This window comes from Lichenostomus cassidix, chromosome W, assembly GCF_008360975.1.
Source record: "Lichenostomus cassidix isolate B80296 chromosome W, HeHo_3.0, whole genome shotgun sequence".
In the NCBI taxonomy this organism is placed as follows: domain Eukaryota; kingdom Metazoa; phylum Chordata; class Aves; order Passeriformes; family Meliphagidae; genus Lichenostomus; species Lichenostomus cassidix.
In genome coordinates, this window is record NC_139510.1 from 23,903,775 (window position 1) to 23,931,181 (window position 27,407).

Below are 27,407 nucleotides of genomic sequence, written 5' to 3' on the forward strand. Positions count from 1 at the left end.
TAATCTTTTAAAGCTCAGAAACTGTTTTATTGGGGAGTAAGCTTAGCCACAAAGAATTTAGGTGAACTGTTGGAGAAACAGTGAATCAATTTCTGAGTTCAGATCAGAACCTCGGCATACTTTAAAGCATGTGACTGTATTGGAAGAGAAGGTCATTACTACAGTGAATAATTGCTTGCTACTGTAGAATTAAAAAGAAAAGTTCATGCAATTCTCTCTCTTACCTTGCAGCCATTCTCGAAAGTAGTGCAACCACATTTTGGGAAGCTGCTTATCCTCTTCCAACAAAATGTATGTCACATTACTGAAACTTTTGTGAAGTTCATAAAGTAAGTGCTGGACATAGGGACTGGGATAGTCTGCTTTCTGTGTCACTATATAAATGTTGTAAAATGAGAAATACTTGAACTGTGCTGCAATAAAATCATATTCCTGGGTTTCTCGTGGTACAATGTCTGTGAGATTCAGTCCATCTCTAGCCCGGGTAGTTCCATATAGGCTGAGCCCAAGCAAACCCAGGAAAAGAAAAATAACCACAATCTGCAACAGAAAATGGAAATGCCTTTGGTTTCATGTTCCTAAAGAAATTAATAACTCATAATAGCACACAGAACCAGGTTCAAAATAATTGCCCATTACTATACTTTTAGGCTTTTATATATTTATGCACACATACACACACTACAAGGCCAAACTAATTTTTGTTTTAGTGAACAGGAAATTTATATGGTGATGAAGTTAAAAAGTAGATTCAGTTTCACTGTTCATGAGCTTAGGTTACCAAGTGTCACCCAAACCCTTATTAATAACTTACATTTGAAAAGTATGTCATTATAGCACTACCATGATAAAACTTTTAAAGTGTGAAATTAAGTGTTAAAAATATTAAGAATTGTAATTCCAAAAGAATTCCATTAATTACTGATATGTAATGCTATTGTCAGGATAATTTTTCTACTGGGCAAGGCAGAACTCTATTTTTGAAAAACAGGTAAATAGTTTTCTGATTACCTTAGCTTTTGGTTTTAGCAGGAATGGAGCATAATGCTTTTCTGAAAAAGATGAGAGTGTCCATTTCGTACAGGGTGGCTCAAGGCAATGCATACTGGAGTCTGAGATCTGGGAAAGCAAATCTCTTGTTGAGTTTGTACTTTCTGGGCTCTGGCAGCTGATATTATCTTGTGTCACTGGCTGCACAGATATTGATGAGCAAGGCTCTGCTCTGGTGTAGTACACCTGTGCATGAGGATCATATTCTGTGTGTAATTGCACTGTAGACTGCATTGTAATCTGACTTTCATGTAGAAAATTGTGACTGCTGTATGGGGGTGTACTGTAGTAAGTATTATCACTATTTTCCACATATGCTTGAGGCTCAATCTGCATCACTCTAGAGGCACACGGACTGCAAGAGAAGAGAAAAACATTGTTTGCATTTTGATAGGTATTTATTTGAATCAGGCTAGATAGGATAATCTGCTTCCATCAAAGACCGCTTCTACTACTGTTAAATTGTTTAGGTTAATTAAGCATAATGTTTTTATGAGGATTTCCTTCTGCACTTTTAGAAAATATTTCCTAGACATGGTTTAAAGTGTGGGCCTCTAAGCCTGTTTCTGCATGTTTCTTGTGCCCAAGAAAGAAGAAACCAGAATCTGTCTGAAGATACTGGCATCTACTTACATCACTCTATTAACTGAACATACTAATCAGGTCAATAACCAGGTAGTTGCACACAGTCTGAAAGCATGATATATGTGTGAATAACATCTACATGACCATGCTGAGAATGAAACTATTTAGAAGATCAAAATGTAAATGCATGACATGCTGAGTTCTTCTGTTGAGAACTATTAAAGTAACTCTAAAATAATATTTGGACCTTCTGAATAAGATCTCAGACTTTTGTGAGGCAGGTTGAAACCACCTGCCATACACTGACTGTGTATTTTAAAATTGATGCAAACATATATGAGGATTAATTCCCAGAAAGGACAGGAGACATGAAGAGACAAAATTACAGAAGCATTTTTTAAAGCATTTATTGTAGTCAATACCTAGTTTATAAAAAAAATTGTCATAAGCAAGCCTCCTTCTGTAAATAAAAGCAAATTGCTGATAGAAAACAGTATCAGAGATTTTTCACCAAGTGGAAAAATCCTACAAAAAGAAAGAAAATGTTGCCTACCTAAACAAACAAGCTATTATTAGCCAAATTTCTTCATATGTACATGGGCTCAAATTTTCATTCTCATTTGGTACAACTTAAGATGTAGGAATAAATGGAAGGCCCAACAGCCTTGTACTTCTGAGAATTTGGGCTCCAAAATTCAAGCACATTAGACCATCCAGTGAAACTGTGGCTGAATCAGAAACAGAAAGGAGTCCTGGCTTCTGATAAACTCCCAGTTCTAATGACTACCTCAAAAGCAAATTTAGGAAAGCACTTTCTGACATCAAAGTTAAAAAGGTCAGATTGTGTCTGTTCCTACGTGGGTGTGAAAGGCTAAGAGGACACAAAGGGGTTTCTCTACATCCTGATTATGACATGCATGTGAGAGTGCATGTATAGAAATGCAGGTTATTCTCTTCATTGCAGGCAAAAGTAAAAACTAATGCAGAAAATATGCTTTATCTCTAAGTGGTGGTTCCACTGATGACAGTAGCTTCCTCCTAGCCCACCCATGACCTCAGAGCTAGATGTACATTAGGTAAGAGTGTGCATACTACCATTCTAAATTACTATTAAAGCCATTACAGAAAGATTATCAATCATTATCTTGCAATGGTACTGATCATTCTGAATTCTTCATAGTCCTATGAAGAAGTAGGCTAAAGAAAAGTAATTTTATAGTTTCTACATTATTTTTAATGTATTTAAGTTTCAAGGCACAAAAAGCAAAAAAATTAGCGCAGAGTGATTAGGTAAGGCTTCTCAGTACCCCAAGTTATTTACAGTCTTCCATAAGAGACTGGAATTAAATCTTCCAAGGTTTTCCAATACTAGCAGTACCCCATAAAATAAAAAAAATACAGATATTATTAAAGCATGGCTCTTTTACATACTTCCAGAAAGTTGTCCTCCAATGGCTAAAAGGGATGCAGGTATGAATAAAGGAAAAAGCGTGTGTGTGTGTGTGTGTGTAACAATGTAATTCAGGAATAAAACCATGGCAGCAACATACTGACCCTGCTGCTCTCCTGCTGCAATGAAGAACTCCCACTCCTGACAAGGGATAGTAACACTGATTGGTAAACACAAAAAGGATGCACCTCATATACTGTAATTCTATCATACATTCTCACCTTGTAAAACAGCAGAATATATCAAGTCTCCTGTCTTCCCGACGATAAAGGTCCATGCTCAGGATTGCAGGAAAAATCAGCAAAACCATAGCAAAGTTGAATATCACCACAACTGCTGTCTAGAGATCAATCACAAGAGAAATAAAGTAATTACTAAGCTTCATTCAGGGCAATGGTTTTATAAAGCATAAAAATGCCTTTCAATTTTTACCCATCCACACATTTTTCATGTTTACTTATCAGACACTTTCATGCTTGTCCTAGGTTGCAATATAGATGTATTTAAGTATTCTATTACCACCAGCTGTGGGCCGTTAGCTGTTATCACCTGCTAATGACTCACCCCTGATAACAGACAATGGGCCATCAAGGACCCAACACATGACTCATGGACTTATCTCATCCTATTGTGATATGCTCTGCCCAGGAGGGAGGAGCCAAGCATTCCCACCTGGATATAACCTGGCCTTGGAATTGCCTAAGCGAGGCCTGTCTACTGGGTTCCCAGAGGACAAGAGCTACCACTTGACCTTCAGCTGGAGACCAGACCTTCACAGGATCACTGCTTGAACTGAACTACTTCATTTGGACTGTTACCACCACCCTAACAGGGTGTCAGGTTGTATCTGACTTTGTCGGTGCTTTTCCTTGTATTATTTCACTTATTTTTAATTTTTCCTATTAATTTTAATCTTGACTTATGATCTCCCATTGGTTTGTTTTCAAACCAATACAAAGCTTCTCCCTGAGGAAACTGCGAGGTATATTTTACATTCCAATTTAATTATGGTAAGCCTACTGTAGTTCATTAATTTTATTTTAATAATTTTCCTATGATTTTAATATCACTATATCTAGACATGTGGTGGCACCAACATTTTTAAAGTGGAAAAAACAGAGTCAGCAATAAATTACACTTTTATATGAGATTCTACCCTATTTAGAGTCTCACAGTACAAAAAGATGGAAGCAAAAGCAAATCTGGAACTAGGACTGATGTTCACACATTGAAGGGATCTGAAGTAATTTAAGTACCACAATAACATTAAAGCACATTATTAAACCAGTAATAAAATAAAGGTTTAATTAAATTTTAAGTAAACTGCTCTATTTAGTAAAACACAATGCATTTGATGTACCTAAAGTCTAGCAAAAAAAAAATAGTGATTATCTGTTGAACTGTCCTGCTTGTATTTAACTTGATTAATGAGGCAGTCTACCAAAATGAGTTATTGAAACAAGAATAGTCAATTTGCAAAGTGATCATTATTTAAAGAAAAACAACTTCTCCTTCAAACCATAACCCTTTCCTACACAGAGATTCCCAGAGAATCTCTATAAACATATGTGTTTCAGTATCTATCACTATTGTTAATGGTATTTATTTGCAATAAAACATAGTTAAGATCACTAGCCTTACAAGGGGAAACCTTGAGCCTTCCAAACCTATGTTTGGAAGATAGCAGTAGAACAGTAGAGATAAGGACAAGTCATTGAGGGTTGTTTTTCTCCTTCCCAAAAAAAGAAAAAAAATAGTAGAGCCATCAAGAGAAGGAAAAGAAAAAGAAACCCTTATATTTTGCTCATTATATGATCAGTAGGCATCTCTATATTAGCCCAGTTTCAAGCTGAAGAAAGCATATAAATTATCAAGTGCCTCCACCTGCAAACTCCTGAAGTAAACAATGCTTGGGTTCAAACACTCAAAAAAAGGACTAAAATTTGATTACACAAATGAAGTGCCTGACCTGATGTAAATGAGCCCTCCTTTTTCCCCACACAGATCAATGGCTGCTTTTGATGTTGAAAATCAGCCCTTAAAATTGGCAACTCAAAAGATGACACATCCAAAGTTCATGTTTTAAAAATGCTCAACTTATGTGACCCTAAAAATGCTATTTTGTATTTTTCTGTCTCTTATTTGTGAAAATCTGTGGTGGGTTGGGGTTGACCCTGGCTGGATGCCAGGCACCCACCAAAGCTGCTCTATCACTCCCCTCCTCAACAGGACAGGGGAGAGAAAATATAACAAAAGGCTCCTGCGTTGAGGTAAGGACAGAGAGAGATGACTCACTGATTACAACAGGCAAAACAGACTTGACTTGGGGAAATTAATTTATCACTGATCAAATCAGAGTATGATAATGAGAAATAAAACCAAATCTTTAAACACCTTCCCCCCATCCCTCCCTTCTTCTCAGGCTTAACTTTATTCCCAAATTCTCTACCTCCTCTGGCCTCAGTGGCACAGTGGGACAGGGAATGGGGGTTGTGGTTAGTTCATCACACCTTGTCTCTACCACTCCTTCCTCCTCAGGGGGAGGACTCCTCACACTCTTCTCCTGCTCCAGCATGAGGTCTCTCCCATGTGAGACAGTTTACCATGAACTTCTCCAATGTGAGTCCTTCCCATGGGCTACAGTTCTTCACATACAGCTCCAGCGTGGGTCCCTTCCACAGGGTCACAAGTCCTGCCAGCGAATCTGCTCCAGCGTGGGCTCCTCTCTCTGTGGGTCCACAGGTCCTGCCAGGAGCCTGCTCCAGCGTGGGCTTCCCACAGGGTCACAGCCTCCTTCAGGCATCCACCTGCTCCAGTGTGGAGTCCTCCACAGGCTGCAGGTGGATCTCTGTTAACCTTCATGGGCTGCAGGGGCACAGCTGCCTCACCATGGTCTTCACCAAAGGCTGCAGGGGAATCTCAGCTCTGGTGCCTGGAGCACCTCCTTCTTCTCCTCCACTGACCTTGGTATCTGCAGAACTGTTTCTCTCACATATATTCTCACTTGTCTATTCTCTGGCTGCAGTTGCTCCTGTGCAATAACTTTTCCCCTTTTTAAATATATTTATCACAGAGATGTTACCACCATCATTGGCTGGCCCAGACTTGGGCAGTGGCAGTTCTGAACTGGAGCCAAGTGTCATTGACTCTGTCAGACACAGCAGAAGCTTCCAGCAGCTTCTCAAAGAAGCCACCCGTGTAGCCTCCCTGCTACCAAAACCTTGCCAGGCAAACCCAATACAAAATCATAGAAACCTACTGAATGATTTTTAGGGTTTTGAAGCTGTAAAGTAAAATCAAAAGACTAATTCTTGCTTTTACTTTTCTGAGAATGACACAATCAGTTATGTATGTAAATATTTTACAGTTATTTCAACCATAAATATATTATATACATTTGTATAGATATAAATATATATGTATTACACAAAAGCGGTTTTTAGTGGTTTCACTTTTGTTGTCTCCAGCCTGCTTAAAGTAAGATTTTGGTCCTGCTGATTGGCTGAAGACATAACTACTAAAATCATAGAATTACATAATTGTTAAGTTTGTAAAAGACCTTTAAGATGATCAAGTCCAATAATCAACCTAGCAGCACTACCATGTTCACTATTAAAACATGTCCTCAAATAACGTTTATCATTTAAAGCCTAAGTAGCATTTAATCATTACTTTAATCTTTGAGAGAAAAGATCCCACGACCATTTCATGATTTATGAATACTGACACAGAAAGGTCATAGATAAGACTTCAACAAAATTAGGTGATTTCATTCGGATCCTCTCTAGAATAGACTGAATCTCTCAGAAAAACAAACAGCTGCTGTTTTGCAAAATGTGGAATATGTAAAAATTTTCTTAAGAAAGGATTTTTTTGATGTTTGATCTTTGTATACTTTTGACTTAAGACAATTATATGGGGTGGAGACTCTAAAATGAGTTACCTCCCTTATTAGTTTTAACAAGTCCCCTTTCAACAATAAGGAGAGATGAATGTGAGAAGATATAACTGGGGGAAAAAAAAGCAGTTTACTAAAAAGAAAAATAGCAACAACCAAGATAACAGCAATAACCACTAGCTACAAAGGTGCCATGGCCTCCCTGGGAATAAAAAACCAAGATGGTGGATAAGCCCCTCCTCCAAAGATGGCAGCCACCATAGCAGCCAGCATGGACCAGAGGACAAAGATGAGATGGCAGAGAAGCCTCCAGTTCAACCTTCCCCCTTGTGTTGGTTTTGCTTGGCCCAGTTTTTGGTATGGGGCTCCTGTGAGAAGCTGCTGGAAGCTTCCACCATGTCCAGCAAGAGCCAATCCCTGATGGCTCTGAAGATGGACATGCTGCTGGCCAAGGCTGGGCCAATTAGAGATGGTGGTAATGCCTTTGTGATAACATATTTAAGAAGAAACCAAAACAATATGGGCACAAAGTTCCTTTTAGCCAGAGAAGGAGAAGGAGGTGAGAACATGTGAGGGAATAACATGGAGACACCAAGGTCAGTGGAGAAGGAGGGGGAGGAGGTGCTCCAGGCACTGGAGTTGAGATACCTCTGCAGGCTGTCCCCCTGCAGCACATTGGGTCCACGGGGATGCAGAGATCTACTCGCAGCCTGTGGGGGAATGTCTTTTTATCCCATCTGTTCTTTTTTTCTCCTTGTTCTTTTTGTTTTCTGTCTAGGATGGTCGCTCCCCCCGGCTACATAATCTCGCGATAGCTGGGAGCCAGCCCGGGATTTCCTGTGAGAGTTGGGGGGAGAGAAGGAAAGCTCTGCCTTTTCCAGATGCGTGGGCGATTCAGGCAGCCAGGGCAGCAAGGTCTCTCTGAGCAGAGATACTGTTGCACGCTGGGTTTGCCTGGTTTTTTTTGGTTTTTTTTCCTTCAGCACTGTGACCGGTCTTCCTGGCTCGTTTCTCTGCCTCTCTGCTGTTTTGGGAGCCCAGAGCCAGTGCGTGCCACACTGGGGCCCTGGATCGGGGTACCCCGTACCCTGCCAGGAGCTGCCCTCCCCTCTGCACAGCCTGACCCAGGGACCAGCCACTGCCGGTGAGCCATCCAGGGAAGAGATTCCCTGCTCAACCTGTGCCATTTTTCTGCTACTGTTGGAAAATATATCAGGTTAAAAATTTTGTATAACTTTAGTCAAAAGTTTTGTTTGTCTTTACCCTGGGAAAAGGAATTTTAGGGCATTGTTCTACCAGATGAGGTCTGGTGAACTCAGCATATTAACAAGTCGGGAGTGACCCCGAAGATAACCAGAAAGATAAAGACTATTAACAGAACATCCACCAGGACCTTGTGTTTATCAACAGGACATGCTAACTATCACAAACAGCTACCCCAGACCACCTCCAGCAGGGCTGAAGACATCCTGGCCCGGAAAAAAGACTGATAAGAAAAATTGAAGAATGAAGAATCTAATTAGCATCAGAGGCAAGGAGATTCAGATCCAATAGAAAACTGAATACTAAGAGTTTGCTCAACTTTAGACCAATGAACACTGACCCAATGCTTTCCTATGTATTTTTACTGTATAAAATATCTGAAAAATCGAGTAAAAGCTATGTATCCTGGAATGATTCTCTCTGCACACCCAGGCTATGTGTGGATGAGATGATTTCTGTGGTACATCCTGGCCAGAACAACATCCTGGCCAGATAAAAAAGTAATGCCTTGACTCTCTAACATTAAAATGTTGTTGGAGGGTTTTTGTATTTTTTTCCCACAGATTTGGTGACACTACTGCTCCGGGTTTTTTGCTACATTTGAACCCGACACCCTGTGCCGGGACACACCACGGCTCCTGCTACAGCTGCGGAGTTCCTGCTATCTCTTGCTTACTACCTCAGGTGAGCTAGCCCTGCTATTCCAGCTTGCTGCTCTGAGGTCCCTGCTACAGCCTGTCCTACCATCCAGCCTGTCTGCCATTACTGCGTGAAGGAGACTCGACTGAACTCACGCCACAGAGCCCCCTGCAGCCACAAGGGAATCATTCCACCTGCCCTGCCGGGAGCCAACAGCGCCCCTGCCGGCTGTGACGATAACTGCACCAAAGGGGAGGGTGCCTGGCAGCTGAGAGAAGACTGTTACTGGGTTTCTGGTTTGTTTGTTGTTGCTTCCGTTGTTGTTGCTTGTTTGCCTTTTTATAAATACTAGGAAAGAACTGTTATTTCTTTTCCCATATCTTTGCCTGAATGTCCCTTGATTTCAAAGTTATAATAATTCGGAGGGAAGAGAGGTAATATTCTCTATTCCAAGGGAGGTTCCTGCCTGCCTTGGCAAACACCTATCTTTTAAACCAAGACAGAGAGGTGCCCATGCTGGAGTGGGTGGATGCCTGAAGGAGGCTATGGTCCAGTGGGAGTCCCAGTGAAGAGAGAGGACCCTTGCTTCCAGGCTGGAACAGCTTGTCCTTGGAGGACTGCACCCCGTGGATGAGGGACCCACACCGCAACAGTTTTGGGAGGAGTGTCTGCTTGAGGGGGGACTCACATTGCAGTAGGTTTGGGCGGACTGCTGCTTGAGGTTCATGGAGAACTGTTTCCCATGGAAGGGACCCCATGGGGCAGCAGGGGAAGGACTTCTCTCCCTAAGCAGTGGAAGAAGATCCTGGTAATGGACTGACCCAAACCCCCACGCCCTGCCCTGCCTTGCACTGTCAATGGGAAGGAGGGAGGGGGTGGGGGGAAGAACGGTGTCTTTAAGGGCTTATTTTACTTCTCATTATCCTCCTCTGACTCTTAGTAATAAATTCACTTTGCAACTCTAAGTTGATCCTGTTTTGCCCTTGAAGTGTTTTCTCCTGGTCCTTATCTCGATTCATGAACCCTTCATTAATTTTTTTCCTCTCCTCTGCCCAGCTGTGGTAGGGGAGAGCCAGTGAGCAGCTGTCGTGGGTGCCTGGTGTTTTGCCAGTGTCCAAACCATGGCACCCCTGGAACAAAAAAAAAAAAAAGGGAAGGCAGGGCACGGGATTTTGAAGCAATTCTGGTGGCGGATGCGGAATGCTAGCATTGCCTGGAGCAGCTCAGGATTTGCAGTATCAGTTTTTCTGTGACAGCGGTGGTGTGTGTGTGTGTGAGGTCAGTGCTGCCATTTTGCTGCCTCTTCCTGCCACCTGCTGGACTCAGTGTCGGTACCACTGTCTCAGGTCACTGCCTCATTGTGGGGCAGAAGGGGGGGTAAACAGTCTCATTGAGCACTGAAGAATGGCGGCCCCAACCCCACCGGTCCCAGCTGCAGTTCCAGAGTTGTCATTTGAATGCCACACCTTGTCCTTCAGAAGTGTCCTGGAAGACTCAGAAATGGGAAAGGACTCGCAGGTCATGCAGTGCCATTGTCTGCTGATCCCTTCACTTGAGTGAGACAGAAAAAATGGACCCCTTCCAGTTGCAGTCACAGCTTTTTCCCTGCTGAAACCGTGGCCATGGCTGTGGCGCTAAGAGTATTTGAATAGACAGCGGTGAAAACTCTACGCCCTTGTCTCTGTACCAAAGACAACTTTCAAGCCTAATCAACAAAAAGGGAGATTTAATCCATGAAACAGAGCAGCACACAAGCTGTAAGTGATGTCCTGGTGTTAGGAAAAAAAATCACTTGGTAGAATTGCGTTGCTGAGGTTTAGGGCTGTACATGCTTCAATGAGCTCAGACCTCAGGGGAGGTTAACAAAGCTTGGACTGTATAGAAGTGGTACCTCCAGAAGAACATTCTGGGGACCCCCACAACCGAGAAAACCAGAAGAAGGGAGGATGGGACACCACAGGGACCCATGTGATGGTAACTACTTTTCTACTTAATCTGCCTCTCTCTCCCTCTCCCCCCCTACTTTGTCTCTCTACTTCATATTTACTGTTAAATAAAATACATACTATTGACTTTGGCATATGGCCTCATTTGCACCTTAATTTAGGCAGAGGCATCTTTCAATAATTAGACCCTAACATTATTGCAGTGGATTTTAACATTAAATTGGTGTCAGAAGTGGGATCATAACACCAAAAGAAGAGAAAGACTGACCAAGCAGACTAATTAGCATGAGAAGTGAGAGAATCATTAACCAATAGAAGATAGGATACTAATTAATAAGAGAACTATGTAACTTGTAGCAAATGAGCCCTAATCCCTTTGTTTGCTAAAATGTATAAATAGAAAAAAGTTTTGATAGTTGGGGTGCTTGATTTGCGGAATACCACTGAGCACCCAGGCTTGTGCAACTCTGAAATAAATAATATGTAATTATTCGCTTATTGCACACTAGGTAATGAATCCAATTTTTGTGGACAACACTGTTACAAGCAAGTTGTTTGTTTCACCTAGTTCATACAACTGCTCTCTTATTGCTGCTAAACCAGTGAAAACCGAATCACCCATAAATCATGAGTAATTAATTGTGTCTAACCAAGAGCTTTCATAATGTGATGCCAAAATTATTTTTGCCTTTTTCTTTTATATATTCTCTGTATTCTTTACACATATATTTGTAGCCTATTATTGTATTAATAGCTAGTCCCAGTAGTTTTCCATACCCTTTCCCCGGGCAGAAAGACAAAACACATTCCAAGGCCCTATCCTATCTTGGTTCTCCCTGGCTACCAGGGTTGAGACCAGCTCTTCAAGACACATTTTCATAAACAAAGCTCAGTTTCCATCTGAGGGGGGAGGATTAAGAGAGGGTTGAACGGGGGGAAGTGACCTCACCTCTTATGTCTCTAATTGGTGCTTTTTGTCAAGTATGCCAATTTGCTAAACTTATAAAACTGTATTCACCCTGTGGGGGTGTGGGCATTTTGTGGACATTTTCCATATCTGCCCCTTAGAGGCCTCCAATAAAGACCAGAAGACCAGCCTTTATATTATCTCTTATATTATCTAGAAAGTGTTGTTTCATTTCTAGGGTCATTAAGGAATCAGTTGTTCTGGCGATGCAGATGGGACAAGAGGACCTGGTAGCTTGTCTATGGACTGGATTGAATACATCTTGCAAGGAATTATTCTGTGCCATCAACTTTTGAATAGCATTTCCTGCAACAGCCTGAAGTTGGAATACCATGGTTCCAAGACCCCGCAGAAGGTAACATACAGGCAGCTCTTTTCGTTGTGTAGTGTGTATTATGTATTGTGTTGTATATCTATGTAATTTCACAAATTGCTAGCAACTTCAGGAAAATCCACGTAGTGTGGAGGGGAATTTGCTTTTGGAGTGGTTTCGCAAAGGTTTTTTTCCTTTCACTGCTTTTCCACCCAGCCCCAGCTCAGCTGGGGGGAGGAAGTGGGGCCTGTGTGTTTGCCACCGGCTGAGGTTATTGGTGGTAGAGGAGCAAATGGCTCTCGGAAGGCTTTTGTGTTTAGCACGCACGGGTTTTAAATGTGGTGTTCACCTAGGAACGCCTGGGCATAAAAAAGACAGGTTTTCCAGAGCAGCTGGGGGGAGCCCTGCTGGTGCCATTGTAGGAAAGGGGGGAGGGGCCCCCACTTACTATATTCCATCTGTGGATAGGGAGGTCCTGGACCTCGGCGGGTTGAAGCGGGCCAGTTCAGAGAGGGGCCCAGCTTCTCCTGTGAGCAAGGAAGGGATTTTATGGAGTTTTTTCCAGGGTTTCGGGGCTGGCAACTCCACCAAATCTGCGGCTGAAGTCACAAGACCACGCCACGAGCCGGGAGGCCATGCCCCCTGTGACGGAAGGGGGGTAACAGCTGCTCTGAGAGCTGCGGCTGAGGTGGCCCCGGCCGTCACCTGGTAATGGCTGGGAAAAGTGGCGGAGCGGCAGCAGCACCAGGCCCTGGTCCTGGGTCACCGGGGGGGCCGCTGCGCGACCACGGCCCGGACTGCCCACCACCCCTGGGCCCCGCCTGCACTGCTCCAGATGGGGCTGGGAGTGCGGGACCTGAGGATGATGACATCATCCCCCTGGGCAGCGCCACTTCTGCTGCTGCAGGGGGCGGGGGCAGGGGGTTGAGCCGCTCGGAGAAGCTGATGTCACCTTTGTAGGCAGGAACACAGCTTCCATGATGGACGACTCGATTGTGGTTACCACAGTAATGAGTTTTGGATAAAAACGGAAACAAGAAGCAGAGGCAGCAAGGACAAAGCACAGGCGAAGTGGAGCGCGCGGCACCGGTCGGGCAGGGGGTGTCCCCGGGCGGGTGTGTCCCCAGGGCGCGTCCGTCCCCACGCCGAGCAAGGGGCAGTGAGCGCTCTTTGTGCTGCCAGGCACTCAAGAGGGAAACATCAGGTCCAAACAGGGAGAAGAAGCCACATTTCAGGCTCCCTTAGAACAGGCTATAAGCAGAGTCCTGTTCCAATAAACATCTTAGAAGGTGTCTTGGGGTGATTTTATGATGATACTCTATTCCTGATCATCTGCTTTATGCCCAGAAATGGGTCCTGTAGCTTTAAGCTGGATCCGGGGGAGGGGCGAGAGCTGGGGAAACTCTGGTGCGGACTTTGCTCCAACTCTCACTCCCGTGTGCTTGGCTTGCGGAGCAGACGGCTGTTACGTTGTTGCTTTTAGCTACCTTGGGTTTTGTTAGCTTAGGCAAGAAGTTTTTCCTTAGATTGCAGTAGCAATTCTTCAGTGGCTTCTGTTGTTTCTTCTTGGACTGTTTGGCTTGCTTTTTGGTCCGAGATCAGACCATCCCTGGGAAGACAGTCGGTGGGACCTGCGGGGAGCCACCGGAAGGACTCTGCCCGGCCCCAGATCTTGGGAAAAGCTGAACCAACAGAAGAAAGGACTCTAAATCCACCAGCTTTGTCTGCAGCGAGGAGGAGACCAATGTCGGAGGTTCAACAGGTTCCCATCTGTTTTTTTTTCTTTCCCAAGCTGCTGTGTGGAATTTTTTCTTCCTTCCCTGAGACAAAGGCCATCCACCATTTTGTTCTTTCTTGCCACGTGGCTGGAAGAGTTTTTCCCTGTCCCCAGGTATTTTGAGTTTGTTTATTCTGCTGTGGGGTTGTGTGTGTGTGTGTGTGCGTGCGTGCATGGGGAGTAAAGTTCTTACGGTTCAATATCTAACAGCTATTCATTTTCTCCCGTGCCGTGCGGGCACCTTGTTTGTCAAACAGGGGTTTTTTTCCGCTTTAATCCATTAAAATTTTATTTTGTATCGGTGAGAAGGGATTGCTGAAACCCTTTTCTTTAGAGAAAACGTTAATTCCAGAGTGTTTCCTCCCAAACTTGTCTCTAAAGTGAGACAGAAGGGAAACTGAATCAAGGTACTGTAAGAACTATTAGAGCCACAGGGGTAAGAGAGATGAGAGCTTTCTTCCAACCTTTGAAACATGTATTAGAGAAACACTGGGTGATTCATCAGTGTCTATTTGCCAAATTCTCCTGAGAAGTGTGATAAATACATATCATAATGTTGGCTTTTTGCAAATAATAAAATGGATACTGATTTAGGGTGAGCTACAATTTATTAATTTAAGACAACTAGAAGCTGGATAATAATAATGATAATAATTTTTTAACTGATTTAGAAGGCCAGAGATTGGATAATGATTTACTAAGATTTGCTTGCTGAAGACAATTTATTATTCGCTTAATGATTTTGTGCCTACCTAGTATCGGGGAGGATAGAGAGAAGAGAGCCAAATAATTGAGAAAAATTACTGAGTGTGACCGAACATCCTGCCCTCGGACCCCAGAACTGGTACAAGTTGGTTCTAAGGCTTGGACTAGGACCAAGAACCAAGGGAGCATGCGTAAGGGAACAGGGTGAAGAGCTCATAGTGAGGAAGACTAGTGATTTCGCCCTCATTAATTATTTGGGACCCTCACCCACAATTAATCTGTGACACTGCGCTTGCATGAGCATATTTAAATGAACTTTGAACTCATAATACGAAGAGGGGATAGGTAATGAATATGTATAGGGGCTTTCTCTAAATTTATGCATATGTAATCTGTAACCTAATATAAACCAAGTGAAGTGCTACTGAGGCTGTGCATGCTTTTGGAGGGGCTACCCCCCATGCACCCCAGCTGGAATAAATGCATACCTACTTCAAACCTATCTGAGTTGTGGAGTCATTCCCCGCCTCAATACTATGTGTGTTATTTTAATTCTTTTCTTATAGAGGTAGCCTGGCTGTGAAAAATTGCTGTTTAATGATGACTAAGGTCTTTCTTTCTAGTACTAGCTGAGTTTAATAGTAGTAAAATAGTTGTTATAGTTTTATTAGAATGCTTGAACTGTCTGCTTGAACTGGATAACATCCCACGAATGGACTCTGCCTCTGACACTCCAACTATCAGCACCTGTCGCCTGCAGAAACCACAATCTGGGAGTGATAACAAAATCAATGAAAGACAACTGCGCATGCTCCGAGGAGGCGGATCAGTTCCCAGAACATGCAAAATAGTTTGGAGAAAAATATGAATATGCATAACTGTTTATGAATATGCATCAGGCTGAAGAGTATGTAAAGGGTGTCTCTGTCCATACTGGGGTGCTTTTTTGGCTGAACGTCAAAGCACCCAGCACTGACCTTTTGCTTTATCTGTCCCCTATTGTCTTTTATTAAACCTTTTTGATCCTAACAGGAGAGTGGACCTTGTTTTTCACAATTCGGGGCTTGTCCGGGATCAACACCTTGCCTCCGAAACCCTGGGAGACTCTGAGCGGGGGAGGGTTGTTGCAGTCTGCTAGCAGGATTTAGGGTATGCATATCAGTGGTTCTGCACTCTCCCCCGCCCCCATTCTGTATATGGTTTATGTTCTACAAATCTCTCCCTAGCTCAGTGTATTACTGGCCTCCTGAGTTTGTACCCTCCTCTGCTGTAAACCTATTGGTTGTAACCCCTTTTCCCCTCCTTATCTCCTCCCCTCTGGCTTTCCCTGGTTGGCTCTTCAGAGCTAACCACTCCTCTCTTCCCTCTTCTTTTAACCCTCTGCATTCCTTTGTTCTGTGTTTGCAGTCTCTGGTTCCTTGCACCTTCCCCACCCCTTGCTCTCCGTTCCTCTTCGCCTTCCTTCGCCCTGTGCCCGTGGACCCTAATAAACTCCCCTGGAACCCCAGACTGCGATCCAGCATCTTTGTTCGCCGCGCCTCTATGACGACTCGCGTCCCCCCGAGCACCACTGCCTGCCACAGTACCCTGCCACCGCTGGTGTGCCCCCGGTGTGTCTCGGCTCCGGACGGCCCCCCCTCTGTGCAGCGTGGGGTGGCCGTCTGTGAATCCCGAGGCTGTGACGCCGCAGAGGGTGCCCCTGCTGAGTTCAGCAGCTTGCTCTGTTTCTTCTAGTGGGAACCAGCAGGTAGCAGGTTGGAATCCCGTGAACAAGAAGGGATGCATAAAAGCAAAAGAGGGAAGGCTCCATAAAAAGCCACAGCAGGGAAGCCCCACAAATTTTTGTGCACGAAGATTCCGATAGAAAACACGAATTGTGAGTATTTTCTGGGAAGGGGTGAATACGGGGCATTGACTGTGTGTGTGTGAGACGCGGGCTAGCTACTCCAGACTTGCGAAGTGAGTGAGGGGTCTCTGATACTGCGGTTCCGCTGTTTTGCAAGAAACACAGCCAGGAAGGAGATGAAGCATAAGGAAAAAGGAGTGAAAGATCCCCCAGGGTAACTGGGATAGGGTCCCAGGGAGAGGTTGGACCCCTGGGAAAAAGGAACCCAGAGTTTCCTGGTAGAAATCCACTGGGAGACAGGGGACGAGAGTAAAAGTCCCCAATTCCAAGTAAGGGAAAAAATTGCTGGATTGAGGGTGAAAACTCACAAAGACTAGAGAAAAATTACTCTGGACAGGATGTGTGGGATAATAGATCCACGAGAATCTGGGACTGGAGGACAATATTTGAGAGTTTACCATTTTATTTAAAACACAGAATCTGTGGGGAATATTGACAAATCAGTTAAAAGTAAAAATTGCTTTATTATTGTGTTGTTGTGAGTGAGAATGAATGATATAAGAAAATAAAGGTGGGAGACCGTGAATGAATGGAAAGACATGTGATTGACTTAAGCTCTGGTATTTGGAAGGAGGTGGATATAATATACAGGAAAGTTTTTTTTTTTGTGCTATAAAGGAGGTGGTAGAGGTGTGGGTGAGAAAAAAGAAAGGGGCAAGGGAGGAAAAGGAAAAAACAGGACAAAAAGGAAGTAAAATAGGTTCAGGGGAAAAAGGGAGTAAAAAGATAATAGCAGATATACCCCAAGATAGTCCCCTGTGAATTAAGTTAGCTAATTGGGAGAGTGACCCTCGTACAGAGAAGAAAGATTAAGATGATTCATTATTGTATGATCGAGTGGCCAAAGGAAAAAATAAGGTCCAACCATGTCTACTGGCCTAGGTATGGGTCTTTTGAAGCTTGGATCTGCCAGGCTTTGAACTGGTTTATAAACTCAAAAGAACCAATTAATTCAGAAGAGAGAGAATATGCCTCTTGTTGGACAGGGGATACGGGACCCTTGGGAGTATAAGTCTTTAAGATATCAGAAACCTCAGAGACAGAACGAGCATAGGAAAAAGAAAGGAAAGATTGGGATCCCCCAGAGTCACTCCCACCACCGTTTGTGCAGGGGGCAGCGGGCGCCGGTCTGCCTCCCCTGGCCGGACATGCCGGAGTCCCACTGGGCTTAAATGCCATGGCTCTCAGACACACGGCGACCCTGCTTCAGCCGGGTTCCCTACCCTATGCCCCCGATCCTACCGCATCCGTGCTGACGCCCCCCGTAATGCACCTCAGCCGGCCCAGCCCCGGCCAGCACTCCCGCCCATGTAGCTACAGGAAGCGTGCAACCTACTTCCGCCCCTACTGTAGTTCTGTTTCCGCCAGCTCCCCGATCCACTTCTGGCCCCAACTCTATGACCCTGGAGGACTCAGCTGCCTCTTCCGCTTTTGCCCTGACTCCAGTAGCCCCGAATTTTGATAACGGGGCACCGTATCAGAATACTAGAAGAAACTCAGTCAGGACTCAAAGGCAGCTTGATAATCCCTCCCCTGCCACTACTCCAAAACAAGGAAAAAGGGTCTCCTCTAAGGTTATGGGGATTGAAGAGCAGAAAGGGAGGGGTCAAGAAATTAACTTATTCCCCTTACAAGAAGTCCCCATGGGCGGTGTACAAGGGGGCATAGGTTTCGTAAATGCCCCTCTGACCTCCTCCGAGGTCAGAAATTTTAAGAAGGAAATTAAAGGGTTATTAGAAGATCCCATAGGTGTAGCTGAGGAATTAGATCAATTTTTAGGCCTCAATATTTATACTTGGGAAGGAGGCAGATGATTAGAGCTGCTGGAATGAGAATTTGCTAAAGAGATAATATACAAGGTCCCCCAGGAGACCAGAAAATGCCAATAGCACCTCCTAACTGGAATCACAACGAGGAGGCAGGGAGGGGGCATATGATTGATTATCGTAATTTAATAATCAAAGGAATAAAGGAGGCAGCACCCCGGGGACAAAATGTAAGCAAAGCATTTGACGGGCAACAAGGAAGGGAAGAAACTCCAATGGAGTGGTTAGAAAGACTGCGAAAAGATATGAGACAGTACTCTGGAATAGACCCTGAAAGCATAGCAGGGCAGACTCTATTGAGAGTTAACTTTGTCACCCATGCCTGGCCAGATATTAGGAGAAAGTTAGAAAAGACTGAGGATTGGCAGGAGAAAGCATTAAATGATCTGTTAAGAGAAGCCCAATGGATCTATGTAAGGAGATATGAAGAGAAAGCCAAAGCAAAAGCAAAAATCATGATTGCTGCTATGCAGGAGGGTAACTCTCAAAGGAATCTGATGCCCGCAGGTACCATTCCTAAACATTCAGGTTTCAGAGACAAGGAGAAGGGGAAAATAGAATCCCAGTACGACCACAATCTCAGGAGTAAACCAGAAAGACCTGCTTTTATTGTGGGGAAGAAGGACATTATAAAAGAGAATGTCCTCATCTAAGGAAGAACCTGAAAATATTTCAAGAGATAAACCGATAAACCTAGAAGAAGAATAGGGAAGTCAGGGGCTCTATTTTCTGGGGGATAATTACCATCTAGAGCCCTTGATAACTTTAAAAGTAGGCCCCCAAGAGGAAGTATTAGAATTTATAGTAGATACTGGGGCAGAAAGAACCTGTCTAGTGAATGTCCCTAGAGGGTGTAGTATAAGTAATGACACTATAAAAGTAACAGGAGCAAAAGGAGAAGGATTTAAAGTACCAGTAATTAAAAATGTAGTAATTGAAGGAGAAACCAGAATAGGGATGGGAGATGTCTTACTAGTTCCTGGAGCAGGTTGTAATTTACTGGGGAGAGACTTGCAAATACAGTTAGGAATGGGGGTTATACCAGAGGAAGGAAAGATGACAGCTAAAGTGCTAAAACTTGGTCAGAAGGATGAAGGAAGAATTAACAAAGATGTTTGGGCTAGGGAAGGAAATAAGGGAGGGTTGAATATTGACCCTATAAGGGTCACAACTGACAGAGAAGAATGTCCCATACGTGTCTGCCAGTACCCTATATCCCTGGAGGGGAGAGAAGGGTTAAAACCGGTAATAGAAGGTTTGATAAAGGATGGGACACTGGAGCCTTGTATGTCCCCTCATAACACCCCTATTCTCCCAGTAAAGAAGTCTGATGGGACTTACAGATTGGTACAAGAGTTGAGAGAAGACTCGGACACATTATCCAGTGGTACCAAACCCTATACTCTTTTAAGTAAAGTCCCAGCTCAACACCAGTGGTTTAGTGTAGTAGATCTTAAAGACACCTTTTGGGCCTGCCCTTTGGCAGAGGATAGTCGGAATAATTTTGCCTTTGAGTGGGAAGATCCGACTACTGGGAGAAAGCAGCAGTTAAGGGGGACAACACTACCACAAGGATTTACTGAATCCCCGAGTTTGTTTGGACAGGCTTTAGAAGAAATACTACAGGCTTTCCCCACTCCCCCTGGAATACAGATTATCCAATATGTGGATGATCTTTTATTATCAGGGGAAATGGAAACTGAAGTTAGGGAAGCTACCATAGGACTTTTGAATTTTCTTGGGGAAAGGGGATTAAGAGTGTCAAAAGGGAAATTGCAGTTTGTAGAATCAGAAGTCAAATATCTTGGTCACCTAATAAGTAAAGGCAGCCGAAAGCTAAATCCTGAGAGGGTTGCAGGGATTTTATCTCTCCCCCCCCTTCTTCAAAGAAGGAAGTAAGAAGACTACTTGGATTATTGGGATACTGTAGATTATGGATTGAAGGATATACTCAAGCAGTAAAATTTTTATATGAGAAATTGGCAGGAGGAGACCATATAGAGTGGACTAAGGAAGATGACAATAAATTAGAAGAAGTCTAAGCTGGCTTCAGTACCAGCTTTGAGTTTACCTTCATTAGAAAAACACTTTTACCTGTTGTCAGAGACTGAAATAGTTCATGCCTCAAACATTGATATAAAGTTTTGCTCATTATAACAAAAAGTGTATAAAGAAGCTACAATCAAAGAAGCCTCCCTGAAGATACCTGACTGGGACTTTGGACTGAGTCAAACTGCTGAGATTAGATAAAGGGAAACCTATTGTTCAATCATCTCAAGCTGAGGGAAAGGTGTTCATACACAAAGGCCAAAGCCACCAGCTGTGCTGAGAATCATCCCTGGCTGAGTTTGGGGTGGGGGCAGAGCACAGCTCACAGAAGCCAGGTTGACACAAACTGGCCCAGCTGTGGAACCCCCAACCCCACAGGCCACATCCACGGGACGTTCACGTGAGAGGCAGCTGAGGGGGAGTCACAATCCATCACAGACCCCCCAGAGTGCTAGGCCTGGCACCACAGGAGTGCAGGTGATGCAAGCAGAGTCTGCGGCTAGAGGCTGCCCCCTCCCCCGGGGGGACATGCCTGGACATTGCCTGTGGCCTGAGTGTGTATTAACCCATGGCATTCTGTGCTTTTGGGGGGACCACCACCACCGAGAAGACCGGCTGGAGAGGATCAACGCAACGTCGTTGGGATCCACGGATGGTGATATTTTCTCTTTCCCTCTTTCTGTCCCCCCCACCTCTTTTCTTACCTCTCTTTTTCTCTCTTCTCTCTCTCTCTCATATTTTCTATCAAATAAAACTCATACTATTGACTGGCATATGGTCTCGTTTGTACCTTAATTCGGGCAGAGGTATTTCTAAAGAACCTTAATAATTGGATCATAACACCTGTATGTGAATGTGGAAAGTGGAGTGGCTCACAGAGTTTTCGTCCAAGAATGGGGAGGAGTAAAAAGGCTGGTGGCCTTTTTATCTAAATTACTAGACCCAGTAAGTCATGGCTGGCCAGTGTGTATTCAAGCTATAGCACCAACTGCTTTTAGTAGAAGAGAGCCGTAAACTGACTTTTGGAAGTAAGCTCATTGTGGGTACCCCTCATGCAGTTTGAAATATATTAAATCAAAAAGCTGAAAAGTGGTTAACAGATTCCAGAATATTAAAATATGAAGCAATTCTAATAAATGGTAATGACCTGACCCTAGAAATAAACAAGAGTTTGAATCCAGCTCAATTTTTATATGGAGAACCAAAAGATAATTTAACACAAAATTGTTTAGAAATTATACAATATCAAACTAAGATTCGGGAAGACTTGGTAGAACAGGCCCTCCTAAAAGGAGAAAAAATATTTGTGGATGGGTCATCTAGATGCATTCAAGGGAAAAGAGTGTCAGGATATGCCCTGGTTGATGGGAGGAATATGCAAACTATCGAAAAAGGGAAATTACCTTCAAATTGGTCAGCTCAGTCTTGTGAGTTATATGCTCTGAAAAGGGTATTAGAATATTTGGCAAAAAAAAAAAGGACCATATATACTGATTCAAAGTATGCCTTTGGAGTAGTACACACTTTCGGAAAAATTTGGGAAGAAAGGGGGTTATTGAATTCAAAAGGAAAGGGACTGATACATGGACTCATTTTAGAGGTTTTAGAGGCATTAAAATTACCTGAAGAAATAGCTATAGCATATGTCAAGGGACACCAAAGGGAATGACCCCAGAAATAAGAGGGAATAATTTAGCAGATCAAGAAGCTAAAGATGCAGCAGAACATGGGACAGAAAGGGTTATGTTAATTTTGACCCCAGACAAGAAAGAATTGGAAATTCCAAAGTTTAATGAAGCAGAAGAGAAAGAGTTAAGTAAAATAGGGGGGAAGCAAGAGCAGTCTGAGAAGTGGAGGCTTTCTGATGGGAGGCAGTTGCTTAATAAGCCACTAACTAGAAAAATATTAGAAAATATGCATCAAAAGACTCATTGGGGTACTCAGGCATTATGTGATAATTTTTTAAGGAATTATGGATGTATTGGGATCTTTGGAGTGGCAAAACAAGTCACTGAAAAATGTATAACTTGCCAGAAAGTAAATAAAAAAGTAATGAGAAAAATAACCCCCGGGGGTCGTGAATTAGCTCTGAGACCATTCCAGAGTATCCAAGTGGACTTTACTGAACTTCCCCAAGTACAGAGGTGGAAGTTTCTATTGGTAATAATAGACCCTTTAACTTATTGGGTAGAAGCAGTCCCTACTGTCAGAGCTACAGCTAATGTAGTATGTAAAACCCTTTTGGAACAAATTATTCCCAGGTATGGAATGGTTAATAGAATAGACTCAGATAAGGGGACACATTTTACATCAAGAGTATTACAGCAGATAACTCAAGCCTTGGGAATAAAATGGGAATTACATACCCCGTGGCACCCACAAAGTTTGGGTAGGGTAGAGAGAATGAGCCAGACTTTAAAAAGAACTTTAACAAAACTGATGGTTGAAACACAAATGTCCTGGGTAAAATGTTTACCATTGGCTCTGCTGAGAATCTGAACACAACCCAGGTCAGACCTGGGAGTGTCACCTTATGAGATGATGTTTGGGCCACCCTTTCTGACCACCCAACATGAAACTGCTACTTATGAAATGGGAGAAATAAGTGTTAGAAAATATGTCACCACAATTGCAAAAACACTTGTAAATTTGTGGTTGAAAGGGATAATCCCTCAAACCACACCCTTAGAATTTAAAATCCATAATATCCATCCAGGGGAGTGGGTGCTGGTGAAAACGTGGAAAGAGCAATCTTTAACTCCACAATGGGAAGGTCCTTTTCAGGTACAACTGACAACCGAGGCAGTGGTCTGGACCAGAGAAAGAGGGTGGATCCACTCCAGCAGGATCAAAGGACCTGTGGAGGTGATGCCTGATGGGTTTTTGTCCTTTTTTCATTATGCTTTTATACTCTCTTTATATATATCCTTTTACCCTTCCCCATTCCTGTACTTTTTACTCCCTGTATCTCAACCCTACATGTTTATAACCCTTGTACCCTTGCCCTGCTCAGAATTCTTTGGGGAAGACGAAACATCCCCACAATCTCAAGAGCATGAGGCACCAACCTTGAACAGAGCCCCATCACTGAGACATGTTTTTGTAAACTAAGTTGTAACCTTTTTGGGGGAGGTAATTTTAATAAGGGGGCAATTACTTCATTTTTTAGACTTCTTATTGGAGACTTTTAGATAGGTATGCTAATCTAGGCTGTCCATAAATTGTATACGGGGGATATCATCGGGGCTGGGTTGTCGGTGTGCATCTGGGATCCTATTAAACCAAGGTAATACCCTTTTCCTATACTGCGTGTCTGCATCTCAAAATTTTTACCAGTGATTTAAGGCATCAGTTCTGGCGAGCCAGCCAGGAGGAGAAGGAACCCCGAGTTCTGATTTTGGACCGAGAAACACCCTGCTGTACCCCCCCCACTTGCCGGCACTACGGGAGGGAAGCGGCAGTCCAGGATTGAAAACCGGGAGTTTTCCGAAAAACCTACCACAGAAACACAGCAGGAGAGGTAAGATCAAAAGGGGTTTTTTTTATGGTTTTATGGCTAGCTAGCATCTGGGGAGATCTCCAAGGGTGGGAGCATGGCCAGAGGGGGCCATAAAAGGGGGGTTTTTAAACTACTCCGCTCCCACGGGGGGGGGGGGCTGTGAGGAGAAGGGGATGCTCTTTGCTATTGCTCACAGCGAGCCACATAGGGCTCACGGGGGGGCTGTGGCTCAGACGGGGCTGTGGTCCAAGGGTTGGGGTGTGGGTTCAACTACCGAAGTTCGAATCCCACCAGGGTTTCTAAGCTGAACACGCGTGGTTTTCAGGCTTGCTTTCTTTGCTCTGCTGGTTTGTTTCTGTGCTGATCTATAGGTTAGGAACCTTTTCCTACTGTTTCTTTCTAAGTAAGATATGGATGGTGTATTATCTACCAACACAAAAATCCCGCAGGATTCCCCGCTGGGTTTGATTTTGAAAAACTGGAATCTGCTGACAGTAAGAAGCGCTGCTTTACATTCCGGGGAATTAACCAGACTCTCGCTGTGGGTGTGGCCTGTGTTGAAACTGGAGGGGGGGAGTAAATGGCCTCGGTTGGGAAGTTTGGATAATGAACTTATTACAAAGTTACTCGTAGAACTCCGAGTTCAGGGCAGGTTTAAGGAGTTGAGATATGCAGAATTGTTTTCTATATTTCTAAATCGAGAAGAAGCGTATAAACAAATGAAAGAGAACTGCTTTGAGATGGCTTTACAAAAATTAGAAAAGAAAAAAGATAGACAAAAACAGCCTCCAATGAAAGATGAGGAGATAGACATGACAGACATGGATTTGGTAGCACCAGCTTTACGCAGGGGGGCATCACATCATCCGCAACAGGGGCTGGTGCCCCCTCCCCTCCCCCCTCTTCCTCCTCCTCCCCCACCGCCATTCCGGCCGTCTGCCCCCCTTTCACCTACTTGATACAGCACGGGGAACAGAGGAGGCGTGGCCTCCTCCCCCTCCACTACCGCCCTCCCCCGATTATTCTGACGACGAGGATGAGGGCGGAGCAGGAGTGGAGCGATCCCCACCCGCCCGCCACCCTGAGGGCGGGAGCAGGGGCGGAGGCAAGGGTGGAGTCAGGGGTGGAGGCAAGGGTGGAGACAGGGGTGGAGGCAAGGGTGGAGGCAAGGGTGGAGACAGGGGTGGAGGCAAAGGCGGGGACAGGGGCAGAGGCAGTAGTGGAACCAGGGCGGATCGGGACGGAGAGGGAGGCACGTCTGCCGCTGGCCCCTCCCAGACCGGGGAAGGGGGGAGCGGCAGGCGGCACACTCTCCGCCGCTCAACTAGGGCTGAGAGAGAAAAAACCCAAATCAAGTGTGAGTCAGACGAATCCAGTGTAGATGTAGATAGCTCGGAAGAGGAAAGGGAAACCGAGGCTGAAGTTGCAGCCTTAGCAGGCAGTGAACCTGCTGGGAAGAAGAGGGGGAAAATAGCCCGGGAAGCTATCGGAGCTGCCAGTCCAGTCGCAAAACGTACTAGGGCTAAGAGAGATGAATCAAGGAAGGAAGAACCTGTCCTGGAAGTACCTCTAAGGCAGGCTGTCGGGAATCAAGGGATGGTTTATATCAAAACTCCTTTCTCCCTCAGAGAACTCCGACAATTGAAAGAATCAGTCGGAACATACAGAGACAACCCAGAGAAAGTAGCCATGCGGTTTGAATTAGCTATCAAGGCACAAAACCCAGATTGGAGTGACCTAAATGTAATGTGAGATAAAGTACTGAATAGTACAGAAAAGGAGATGGTTATCGAGGTTGCTGTAAATGCTGTAGAAACTCAAATTGCAGCTGGAACCATTCAAGGACCTGTTGGTAATATTTTTCCTTTCATAGATCCAGGTTGGGATCCCAATGTGCCAGAGGAAATGGCCAAATTAAAACAGTATCAAAAGTGGATAGTTATTGGACTAAAATGTGCTATTCCTAAAGCAATTAATTGGGCCAAAATATACAAAATTAGGCAAGGTCTAAATGAGATCCCCACAGATTTCCTGAACAGGCTCAAAGAGGCTGCACGGAAGTACACAAACTTGGACTTGGATTCCCCATTGCAACAATCTCATTTAGCCTACATATTTGTAGGCCAATCTACACCTGAAATAAGGAAAAAGCTGCAAAAATTGGATGAGTATGATATAAATAAGTTGTTGAATGTGGCCTGGAAAGTATATCAAAATAGGGATTCAACAGATAAGGATACTGGTAAACCCCACTACTAGAAGAAACAGGGTCAGGGGAAAAGAAAGGGTCCGCCTCACCCTCCTCTAGCCGAGGACCAGTGTGCCATCTGCAAGAAGAAGGGACACTGGAAGAATGAGTGTCCAATGCAGGCGAAGGAGACGCCCTCATCTTCTCAGTTAGCTGTGAATGGGAATTGACGGGGACCGAAGGCATTATCCACCCCAGCGGAGCCTTCGGTTATAATTAAGCTGGGGAAAGATGATGTTGAATTTTTGGATGATACAGGGGCAACATATTCTGTGTTAAATACTTTAAAGGAGAAACTGAGTCAAGATACTGTAGATGTAATTGGTGCCACGGGGGTAAGTGAAACAAGGCATTTCTTTCAACCTTTAATATTTAAACTGGGGAAACATTGGGTGACTCATCAATTTTTATATATGCCAAATTCTCCAAAACCATTGTTGGGCAGAGATTTATTGGAAAAATTAGAAGCAGAAATTAAATTTTCCAAAGAGGAGGGAGTGAAAGTTATAATTCCTGAATCTAAATTTGTTGAAACAGCTACTATTCTTATCCAGGAATGTTGTGGAGAAATTCCTAAAGAAGTTGAGGATGCGGTAATTCCAATAGTATGGGCCAGTGATTTTCCTGGGAGATCCAAAAGAGCTGAACCTGTGAGTATTGCACTCAAAGCAGGAGCAACACCGGTAAGGCAGAAACAATACCCTCTGAAATTAGAAAGTCGTAGGGGACTGGCACCTGTAATTGAGAAATTTCTCAAATTTGAGTTGCTAGTGGAATGTGAGTCCAAATACAACACACCCATCCTGCCAGTAAAGAAAGCTGATGGTAAGAGTTACAGGCTAGTGCAGGATTTGAGGGCAATCAACAGAATTACAGAGGACATACATTCAGTTGTACCAAATCCCTACACCTTTCTGACCACACTAACAAATGAATTAGGGTGGTTCTCAGTCTTAGATCTCAAAGATGCCTTTTTCTCTATTCCAATCCACAAAGATAGCCAGGAACTTTTTGCTTTTGAGTGGGAAAATCCTGAGACAGGAAGAAAGACTCAACTAACCTGGACAGTGCTACCTCAAGGGTTCAAGAACAGCCCAACAATATTTGGACACCAGCTATCAAAGGAACTGGAGGACTGGAAAAAACAAGAACCAAAAGGAGAAATCCTTCAATATGTTGATGACATCCTGATCGCAGCAAAAACACGAGATGACTGCATCCAACTCACTGTAAGTCTTTTGAATTTTTTGGGCATGGGCGGATACCGAGTCTCAAAGGAAAAGGCA

The 27,407-nt window shown here is 44.0% G+C and overlaps 1 protein-coding gene and 1 long non-coding RNA gene across 5 annotated transcripts in view; one reads left to right on the forward strand and one right to left on the reverse strand.

Moving 5' to 3' along the window:
* LOC146425727 (protein patched homolog 1-like) overlaps positions 1–27,407 on the reverse strand; it is a 228,888-nt gene that overhangs the window by 73,020 nt on the left and 128,461 nt on the right. For all 4 annotated transcript variants that reach the window (XM_085041568.1, XM_085041567.1, XM_085041565.1 and 1 more), the window contains 3 exons: positions 3,307–3,425; positions 1,012–1,405; positions 225–540 (listed from right to left, as the gene is read on the reverse strand). In XM_085041568.1, the coding sequence (XP_084897694.1) occupies positions 225–540; positions 1,012–1,405; positions 3,307–3,425 (829 nt within the window). The remainder of the gene's footprint in view (positions 1–224; positions 541–1,011; positions 1,406–3,306; positions 3,426–27,407) is intronic.
* Positions 13,035–15,622, forward strand: LOC146425729 (uncharacterized). Its single transcript, XR_014846463.1, has 2 exons — positions 13,035–14,002; positions 14,645–15,622. It is a non-coding gene; the product is annotated as an uncharacterized LOC146425729 (long non-coding RNA).